General features: G+C 32.5%; 1 protein-coding gene across 1 annotated transcript in view; it reads right to left on the bottom strand.

Annotated features, from left to right (window-relative positions):
• The window catches only part of LOC106464167 (apoptosis inhibitor 5-like), a 48,721-nt gene extending 44,256 nt beyond the window's left edge, over positions 1-4,465 (bottom strand). Inside the window, exon 1 of the mRNA XM_013924288.2 lies at positions 4,197-4,465. Coding sequence (XP_013779742.1) covers positions 4,197-4,265 — 69 coding nt within the window. The 5' untranslated portion in view covers positions 4,266-4,465. The remainder of the gene's footprint in view (positions 1-4,196) is intronic.
• Positions 4,466-11,764: the final 7,299 nt, after the last annotated feature.

The following is an 11,764-nucleotide window of genomic DNA, read 5'->3' as shown; positions in this document are numbered from 1 at the left end:
CCTTCATCAGAAATACACTTCACTCGTCAATTGGAAAGGTGTTCTTCTTCACTACAATGCACATTCACATGTGGCATGTTTGACGCAACACAAGATTACGGAGTTGGGTTGGGAAGTTTTCTCCAGATGTGGCACCATCAGATTACCATCTTTTTCGTTTGCTGCAACACCATTTTAATGGGGAAAACGTAAGCAAATGGGGAAGGTGTCAAACAGGACATCAACATGTTTTTTGTTTCAAAGCCAAGTGATTTTTTTAATCAGGGCATTAACAACCTGATTGTAAGATGATTGCTTACTCAAAACACATGTCATTCATCTTCAAGGCTATGTTCAAAAAAGTTAGTTTAATTTTAAACTTTACATAATACTTTGTGGAGGAACTTTTCATTCACTTAACCATATTCTTATGTAACAACATATGCACATCTATCCTTTAACACCAACAAAAAAATGTTTGATCAAGTCTAAGCATGACACTGCTGCTATTTTTCCCCACTCAACATATTTGTAAATTTTTTTATTCTTGTTGTGGTTCTTGCTTGTAATTCTTGGTGAGCCTACAGACATTTCTAGTTACTTTTTAAAAAAACAAAGTTATTATAAATGAAGTATCTTTTATTTGTTAGTAGTGACAATTTTAAACAAGAAAAAGTGATAAAAAATTATATAATGTATAAAGTTATTAGTTACATACATAAATAAAATATGGATATGATATTACGAACAAGTATCTAGATTCAGGTGAGGGTGGGTTTAACTCTATGCCCAGACTATCCAGACATTATAACTGACATAGACTAGACTGACATAGTACTACCTAGATGGCTAGAATGATTGCGTTCCTATCTATACTGAACATGTGATTCAGAGGATTTGTGCAAAGCTACATGAGGGCTATTTGCACCGTGATTCAAAGGAAAGATCCAAGAATGGTTCCAGAAATATAAGGGCTATATTATGAGGAAAAGTTTTCTTTACTTGTTTTCTCTTGGCAAAAGGGTAACAGGTTATTTTATTGAAGGATACAACAAGATAAAGGCTTCTTATTTCTCTGTGCTAAATCCAGCTTCTATCAATATCATTAATGTAAATAAGGAAAAGCCCAAGCACCAACCCCTGTGGAACACCACTTGTAACAAGGGCTAATATGACTGAATTCTATTATTAACAATCTTTTTCTCTAATCCAACCACCATGCAATTTAATTAACTAATCTTTCCCCCAATCCCTACCATCTGTCATTTTCTTAGCTTACCTCTAAGTGGCACCTTAAGTACAATTAAGTCCACATCGTTTCCATTGTCCAGTAACATTCTTAAAGATAAAGGTAACACGTTATTAAAGTAAGGTTTCCCTTTAGTGAATCCATATTGTCTTTCTTGTGGGTTATCATATTTCACTAAATTACTTTGTAAAACTTCATTTATCAGAGTCTCTACAATTTTTCCATTTAAAGAAGTGTGACTAACTGCAGGACATCTCTTATCACCCTACTTAAAAAAAAGAGAGTAAAATTAGCAACTCTCATCTTAACCACCCGTCCAATGTTTACTTACCTACCTACTAAAAATGAGAGAGATACTCACATATTTAATCTAGCAAGAAACAGAAAATAATAAAAGTTCACTCATCCCAATAGTCATTAAAACCCTTACCACCTGCATTCTTTTGAACTCAATCTCTAGCATAACATTACATTTACCTTTAACATTCTTGAAAAAATTCATTAATGATGCATCTTGTCTCGTGGCCTCAAAATTCTGAACAAAAATTTAATTTTTTAAATCCAATCATGTTTGTTTATTTTAAATTTCGTGCAAAACTACAAGAGGGCTATCTGCACTAGCTGTCCCTAAATTAGCAGTGAAAGACTAGACGGAAAGCAGTTAATCATCACCACCAACTATTGGGCTACTCTTTTATCAATGAATAGAGGGACTGACCATAACATTATAATGTGCAATTTTAGTGGGACAGGAATTTGAACTCACAGATTGCTAAGTGAATGCACTAACCACATGGCCATTCTAGGTCTTCTCAACATGTAACAAAACATCAGACCTAATAATGCAATGACCACTCTTCTCCAGAATATTTTCCTATTTCAACTGTAGCAACCATATTCTCATTAGTGGTTAATAAATCTAAAAATGTTATCTTTCTTGGTTGGCTTTCTGATAATTTGGTATAGAAAATTGTCCATCATGAATCACTAAGAAATCTCTCCTCACTATCTGACTCCATACAGTTCCAATCAATGTTTAAAATTAAAGTTTAGTAACAACCCTGAAGTGGTTATAAAAAAAAACCTGATAATACCCTAAATAGTTTCAAGCCAATTGATTATGTCTTCAATCTTAATTGGCTGTAGTTCATAATTTATAAAGGGCCTCCACACACTTTCAAAATGTCTATCACTATTAAATAACTTAAAATTTAAAATTAATTTCTATTATCAATGTTCTAGCCATGTTTAAGTAATTTCCACTATATAATAGTCTTCCCTTTAACTAAAACCCTGAATTTGTCCATTCTCAACCTCATCCTCAACAATACAATAATATCTAAGCTTATTTTTAATCTGCTGTTTAACTTTAAATCTGACAGATCTATTTTTAACACTATTATTTAACTTGTTCTGCTCTCCAATTTCTAAATACTTCATTTTACAGGCTATCCTATCTTTTTTTTCCAGTTTCCTATGCTGTCATCACTGGGCAAGTTTAAATTATCTTTAATTTATATATTTATAGCTTTTTTAAACATTCTACTATGAATCTTTTGATATCCATTACTTTTATAATCTATTTTTATATTAAGTTTTATTCAATAGGACTTTTAGAATGTACTTTGCATTAGGTTTTAGGTAAGAGTTCCATATGGCACCCCCACTCAATTTAAAAAAAAATTCATCAAAGTAATATTCATGTATTAATAGTATGATCTGATAATTTTAATACATTATTATACCACTTACTTCATTAATTAGATGTACAATATAATTGGGAATAAACTTTAAGACATTTGTTACCTTTTTGATGCCTTTAGATACTTTTATCAGAATATAATGTTCTCCACATGTATTCACACAAATGCTTGTCAAAGCCATGCCCCAATTTTTCTAATACGCCCCTTAAAATAAACCCTTTTCAGAATCTTTTTTATCCAGGCAATTCTACAATTTTTGGGTGGGGGTGCCATATGGAACTCTTTCCAAAAAGTTTATAAAAAAGATCAATGAAATTGGACATTTATAACCAGTGAAAGGCATCAGACTTGACCATTTTAATTTTTATGAACAAAACCACAGTAACGAAAAATTATATGGTTCTTGAAAATATGCCAATTTATTGGCAAAGATATGATGCCAAACAGATCCCCCACTCTACATAATTTAATGGATGTAGTGGTGGTGGAAAATTCACATTCACTCTAAGATTTATTTCAACAAGTTACATGTACATAATCTTACAATACCACAAGAGCCTTTAAAGAATCAGACACTTTCAATATATAACAAAGTCTATAAAACAACAGGCAATTTCCACATGTTTTGGGATTGAGATAATACTAATTAAGTAATTTTTACACTGTGAATGTAATGAGTAATATCCACTGACAATGATATTAACAATAGCAATTAGTTTTAGGCATAAAAAAGTTTCAACTGTAAACTATATAATAAAGCTGCACAGTTAAATTTTGTGATACTTTGCAAACACGACTAATACTAATACTAGTAATACCAATTATTACCAGTTATTAGCATTACTGTTTATGAAGTTAATAATATTATATATATAAATCATCATATTTTTAAATATAAACACTGTTGTTAGTGTTACTACTACTAGTTGTAGTAGTAGTACTAGTGACAGCGTTAATTAAGCATAAATGATATTATAACATTAACAATTAACATCTTAAAGCAACTGAACGTAAACTTTTTATTAGTGGTGGTACTGGCAGTGATAATGCTGATAGTCTATGGTGATTTTTCATTAGAATTGCTTTCTGAACTTAGCGTAGAACATACAGTTTAAACTTGAAGTTTCACTTAGTAAACTTAAGAATGAAATAATTTAAGCTATTCCGAAAGGCTGCTATTAAGCCTAACTACCTAATGGTAATTAGTTCATAAAACTTTAAAACTATATAGTGAAAATAAATATAATTATATAAACTTTTATTACCTCTAAAATTTTTTCGTTTGCGTCTGCCAAAATCTCATAGTTTCTGTAAAGTTTTTCCACGCTGTCCATATTTTAAACACGATTTCGCCTTTAGCACAGCTTCTACAAGGGTTTAAATTCAAGAAAACACCCGCAAAAAATTAACGTAAGCCTTAATATCTGTCTTACCTAACTTTCACCTCGTCACACTTCCAATACAGATAGAAGAATGTAAATGAGTGAATTATATTTTTTTTTATATTGTAAATACAATATTGTAATACAAGGCAACGAATAAAATAAAAACTAATAACAATGTATGATAATAATCAACAATACGCCAATTGCGTTTCAGTTTACTCTTTCTTTCTCTTGAACGAGCTTTATTATTAATTATTTAAAAATTGCCTGTAACTTTTATATTTTTATTATACGTTGGTATAATTAACACAGCCTCAACTTAGGCCATTATTTTGAGTAGATCACCTTTCTCTTTTTACTTTCTGTGACTCATGAAATATCTCAGAAGAAAAAAAAAACGATACAAGCAAAGTGTTTTCAGCTTGTATACCGAACTACTTTGTATTCAGGTATAGAGATATCTGACAAATAAGAATAAAAATTTCCAAAAAACACGGACAGCAAAGTAAAAACAAAAAGACACAACTGAACAAATGAAACAGAATTTTGATTAAATCTTCAAGTCAGTGACTAGTTTCTATTGCACCGTAAGACTGTGTGATATTCTTTTAAAATTTAATCACGTCCTCGGCTTGGATTCAAATCCAAGACCTTTCGCACACCAGGCGAGACTGGCGAGTGCTCTACCAGCGGAAGTAAAGGATTAGCCACTCTAGTAATTGTTAGTAAGACACTTTTTAATAACTCAAACGTGGCTGCTGAAGTAGGTCTCCCTCCTTCTCCCTCTCTATGTATCATATCCAACTAAGACTTGGTGACCATGGTCTTCTATAGGTTTCTTCTCCTTGAGGCACAAAGAATTTCCAATGTCAATACATTCGTCCATATAGATAGACTCCTGACACCTCGGTCTTCCTTCAATCTTTCTAGCCATGACAAGGCTTTCAATTTCTTTTTTCCCTCATAATGTGTCTAAGAAACTCCAAGTGTCTCTTTATGATGTTATTCAGCAGCTTCCTCCTGCGACCTGTTCTTGACAAAATATCTTCATTTCAGTTGTGACTTGTCCAACATACCTTCAAGATGTGCTTTAAGAACCACAACTCTATTGCTTCAAGTTTCTTTTCCGTACTTGATTATACTGTCCAACATTCCGATGCATTCTTGAGGATTGGTATAACATAGCAATCCAAAACTTTTAACGTCATCCCTATAGAAATTTTATTATTAGTATACATTTGTTTTATTTTCAGAAATACGTCTTTTTGCTATTTCTATTCTCCGTCTTATTTCTCAGTCATATTTACCATCTGATATTTTCCAACTTCCCAAGTAGTTGAATTTATTAACCAGCCTTATCGATTCCTTATCTACTTTGACAATACATATAAGAATGATCTTCTTCTTTGTAATTACCATGCATTCTGTTTTCCTACAGTTCATACTTAAACCTTTCTTCTTGTTTCCACTAACAACTTTATCTAAAATGTATTGCAGCTTCTGAACTAGCTGTTAAAACTGTATCATCACCATTAATTCAAATTTTGTCTTCCAGTTATCAGCCCTAGTAAATCCTTAATCTCCCTCAGGATTTTCTCACTGTAAAATTAAACAAGTCAGGTGAAAAGACACAGCCTTGCTTTACACCTCTTTTAATTTAGACGAAATCAATGAATTCATTTTCTATGGTCACTGCTGCAGTTTGGTCCTAATATAAATTTCTTAATATTCTCAAGTCCTTACCATCAATGTCAATTTCTCCAGAATTTAATTTTCATTTACTCCACATGTTTGACTTTTCCAAAAGCTTTGGTATAATAAATGAAATGGGAGAAAAGATCCTTCTACATTTCTATTGCCCTCTCTGAAAGTACTCGTACCATGAAGGTAGAAAGTTTTAACCATGATCTTCAATAAAACCACAATGAACTTTTGCAATCACCAGTCTTATTGTCCCCTGGTAGGACAATGGTAAGTCTTCGGATTTACAATGCTAAAATCAGGTGTTCCATTCTACTCAGTGGACCCAGCAGATAGCCGGATGTGGCTTTGCTATAAGAAAACACACACACCAGTCTTATTCTACTTCGAGCTCTCATCATCAACACCTTTAAAAGGACCTTTGCCACACATCTCATCAAACAGATAATTTAACGGTGTTCACATTCAATTGCTCTAGGTCTTTTGGGAAACGCAATAAAGATCGACTTACTGAGATCTTCAGGTATTTTATCACTTTTATAAACTCATTGTTAACAGTATTTAAGTTTTCTGTGCCAAATTCTTCCAAACATTTTATTTGTTCTACTGCAATTTCATCCGGTCCTGTAGCTTTATTGGTTTCATTCTGTTGATAACTGCTCGTACTTCTAACTTAAGAAAATTCAATCCATCCATGTTCTTCTTACTAAATGTCTTTTCTTCACGACTGTTATGGAATAAATCTTCAATATACTCTGTCTATATTTTCAATACTTATTCTCATTCCATAATTACTTCCAAATTCTTAGCTTTTAAACATCCACTATCAGTACATTATTCTTTACCTGTGATGTCTTTGATATTCTTGTACATTGATGCAACATATTTATTCTTTTATTTTTCTATTTCTATACATTTTTCATTAAGCCATTTTCCTTTTCTTCATTGCACATTGATTTAGTTCTTTCGCCAAGTTTCATATACTATTCCATACTATGGGTTTTCATCTTCCTTCTAGTTTCGATGAGCTCAAGAATTTCCTCCATCACCCGTTTCTGTTTCTTTTACCATAATTTTATGGGAATAACTTCCTTGGCTGTTTCAACTAGTGCTTATTTCATATAGACATATAACATTCAACTTCAAATTGTTTAAAACGGTTTTTAACTGACTGTATACCTTTCTTTAATCGTATCTTTTTTCATTACCATCATATAATCGAGTTGCTTTATCGCTTTTGGCTTCTTAACTTTCCTCAATCTTATCTTGATGGTGCAAGATTTTATCTCATATACCCTTTGTGAGCTTACTTGGTTTTTTAATTGCAGCCGCCCTTCTCTTTCTATAAGGAATATGTTTACCTTGAATATTTAAAAATTTTCCACATTTGATTAATGTCTCCAAATAACTCAGCCGCCCAATTCACAACAGATAATTTTTGACGCATTCTTTCAAAATCTACTTGTTTGAAATTTGCAATCAAAATATTATTATTCCTTACCTCCATATGCAGCAAAATATCGAAACTAATAGAGCAATGATCACTTGCGCCAAGATGTTCCCCAATTTCCACCCTCTCAATCATTTCTGTATTTGAAGTTAACAATAAATATAAAAGTATACTGTTTCTATATCAACTTCAAACTCTAAAAAGGTATAATGGTCTAAAAATGTGTTATTAAATTGAAATGAATAATAATGAAACAAAAAAGATTTTAGAATTTTGATACTTTTTATGCTCTTTGGAATCTGGCTAAGTTATTTTGAAAAGATATTCCCTTTTTTTAATTTGTCACTTTCGGGTTAAAAACCCTTTTGATATTAACCAGTTTCTTAAAACGAGTGAGATAAAAATAAGTAACAAAGAAACAAGGTGGTATTAAATATTTTGGTTTTCGTTTGACAATCAGTTTGAATTTGGATTTTTTTCTCAGGTAAACATTTTGGGAACCTAGTTTGTTATTACCAAGAGGCTGTCCAAAAATTCCTATATATTATCAAAATATTCCACTCTCGAAAATCTCATGTCATTGGAACAAAATAATCCACAAATGACATCTAGAAGCTTAACTCGCTATGATTGTTTGTTTGTTTTTGAATTTCGCGCAAAGCTACACGAGGGCCAGATGCGCTAGCCGTCTCTAATTTAGCAGTGTAAGACTAGAGGGAAGGCAGCTAGTCATCACCACCCAGCGCCAACTCTTGGGCTACTCTTTTACCAACGAACAGTGGGATTGACGCCCCCACGGCTGAAAGGGCGAGCATGTTTAGTGTGACGGGGATTCGAACCCGCGACTCTCAGATTGCGAGTCGAGTGCCTTAACCACCTGGCCATGAACTCGCTATGAAAAGAAAAAAAAATGGATTTCAGGAATGGATTTGGCGTAATTCTATGCGTTTTGTTGGTTAAATTTTCATAGAATTTAGATATTTCAAGGCATTTCACTAATTTATTAGTAAACAAACATTATTGAACTTTATTATAGTATAATTGATACCAAAACAGCTTACATTATCTTTTAATCACAACCATAATAAGTCTTAGATAAGCCTAGTGAAAATTAATATAATAAAACAATTAAAAGTAACGATCTAGATTATTTACATCTTTTTTGGTTCTTATCAATAACACGCAGAGTGTGTTTTGTGTTTTCTTAGAAATAAGCTCTTATGTTGAACTGAAGTATTGCACTGAGAAAGAGGCAAAGTTGATTAGATAATCAACACCAAAACACATGACAAACATGATGAACACATCGTTTTTATTTATCTAAAAAAAAATGTTTTATAGTTGATGTACCTGGAATATTCGTAGAATTTTGGACTTAGCCAATGGGGTGGGAGGAAAATAGGGGTTATGCAAAAGTGCCGAATTAGCTAACTTTACCAGTATGGTTAATGACTTTATTTTTTTCTGTATTGACTACAATAATACAATTATGAATTTATTTGGCAAATTAGACGTGAGTCTACCCATACGTACTCTACTGTTTGGTTTTTACCCGTATCTGATGGTTTCCTAAACATTATTGCAAGGAGGGCTAATTAAGGTAACAACTCATATACAGAAAGCCTACAGATACGGATAAACTTAGATCAAACCACCCCAACAGAATGAAGCTATATTCATAATACAGAAGCTGCTAATTATAATATATTGTAGAAAATCCATAAACGTATAACATATTTAAGTTATAGATTTATTAATATTCTATTACTTCCGGTGGTACATCATACAGAAAAACTTTGTCTTCCTATTACAATACTTGAGGTAAATAACTGAAAAAAAGTGGTTATAATCACTCATTCCTTTAGTACAAATCCAATAATTTGAAGTCCAGTAACCAATAAAGCCTCGGACTCTCAAACCATTTGGTTAATAATTTTGACAAACGTGTTTCAGAAACAGGTGGCGATCATGAGGACCCATTAGGTCCTAGGGTTAAAGGAGGTTACTGTTAATACTAGCCACCGGGAACTAGACTGAGACAAAAACAAACGTCTTTCATCACTAATTTCAAGATATTTTAAGAATTCTGGTAAATTAATACTTTGCGTTATGTTTAGTGTGTTTGTTTGTATGTTAAGCACAAAGCTACACAATGGACTATCTGTGCTGTGCCCACCATGGGTATCGAAACCCGGTTTTTAGAGTTATAATCCTTCAGATTTATCGCTGAGCCACCGAAGTATTGTGTTAGTAAACACAGACGTTTTTATGAAAATTATACTCATAATAAAAGCATTAGAGTTTCACTTTAAATGAATCTTTGTTAAGCTGTATGTTGTTGTTTTCTGGTTTGACAACACATTTGTACAATTCGGATAACCTTCCTTTCATCAATAACATAGAATGTCGAGGAGTGTTAACTTCAACCTTCAAGTTTCAGATTTGAAGTTTTTCGAACTTGAATTTTCATTCATAACAAATACTAAAGTACGACGAGTTCATTATACTAAAACTATTTTGACTATGCAAGACAGTAAATCATATAACAACCACGGAAATAAAGTCGCAATGAAACAGATTGTACAATAACTATATTTACCATTGTTTGGTCGGCTGTAGGTAATGGAATACCAAGGAAAATTCACAGCTTTTGTAAAAGGTATGTATCAACCCTTTCCTATATAAAACATTGGTATACTTATATCATAAAGACTTGTTGATTTCGGATATTTAAATTTTCCGAATCGGTGATATTCTTTTGGAAGATATAGGAATATGGATCATGTTGAGGCGTCAGAATAATCCGGAAAGAGAACTTTAATAAGTCGTATCCCAGCAAAGTGAATCATCTTATAACATGTGATAATCAACGAACACAAAAGGTCAGTGGCAAAATCCCTCCATCTGACACAGGCAACAGTATGCAATGAAGAAATATTTTTGTTTGGAAAAGTGACGCAAGTCAGTTGTACATACATTGCTTCCACAAAATATCCGTTCAGTCGTCGCAAGTCGCAAACCTTAGCAGCTAGAGCAGCATTTTCCAAACTATGTTCCTCGGAACACTGTTGTTCCGTCCGAGATTGATAGGTGCTCCGTGAGAAAATCATGATTTAAATTTTAATAAAATATTTAACACTTTTTGTACGATCATAACTTATTATGAAATTTTTCCCTATGTATTAGAATTAGATAATATCGATTTCACATTGAAGAAGAATTAGAGAAGATGCCATATCTATTCTACATAATATCTTAGTGGAGAGGTTTCTACCTAAAATATATTATAAGCATTGAAATGTAAAAATTCATTAATATGTAATTTGATTAAATAAATAAATGAATAATATACAAATCTAGAGGGCGCTCTACACCGATATTTCACGTGTCTAGTGTTCCGTAAGCCTTTTCTCAGCTGAAAAGTGTTCCGTGACCAAACAAAGTTTGGGAAACGCTGAGCTAGAGCATAAATGGATATTCATATTCCATACAAAGGTGTAGAGGTCAAGTCGCTTGACGCAGTGCCAATGGATTTCGGTGCGATCGAACCGTTGAAAACGATCGCTCGGAAACCGTCGTCCTCATGCATTGGACATCTTGTTGAAAACCCACATGGAACATTGCAATGCTTCTAACATGACAGTTTTACGACGGAGTCACTTACAATGGAAAGGGCTATTGATATAATGCACAGTTGTCAGATTGAGCATGGTAGGATGTGGCAACATGGACTGGATCTATGTAGTTGGGCTCCAAAATCGTTTTAATATGACTTACCAAATCTGTATAGTAAGGACTAACAAAGTTTCATGCATAACTTGTATTTACAGATAAATTGATAGTAATCTTTATAACAATTTGCCAAGGTTTCTTGGTGCTTGTGAACTGTATATATTATGTAAGCGTTGTATTTGTATCAACTATGCAGAGAACACAAATGTCAGACAACAAACAAATAACAAATTAAAGAATTTGGTTCGATTTTTATGATGGTGATATATGAAGTAAAACTGTGGTTACTGACGTGGACAGAATAATATTTTAAATTTTGTAAACTGATCTATTCTAGAGATTGTGGAAACTGTGGTTTCTGACGTGGACAGAATAATATTTTAAATTTTGTAAACTGATCTATTCTAGAGATTGTGGAAACTGTGGTTTCTGACGTGGACAGAATAATATTTTAAATTTTGTAAACTGATCTATTCTAGAGATTGTGGAAACTGTGGTTTCTGACGTGGACAGAATAATATTTTAAATTTTGTAAACTGATCTATTCTAGTAAGAATAGAAGTTA

Source organism: Limulus polyphemus, unplaced genomic scaffold (genome assembly GCF_000517525.1).
Source record: "Limulus polyphemus unplaced genomic scaffold, Limulus_polyphemus-2.1.2 Scaffold1576, whole genome shotgun sequence".
In the NCBI taxonomy this organism is placed as follows: domain Eukaryota; kingdom Metazoa; phylum Arthropoda; class Merostomata; order Xiphosura; family Limulidae; genus Limulus; species Limulus polyphemus.
Note: the sequence above shows the minus strand (reverse complement) of the source record. Positions and strands in the feature narration are given on the sequence as shown.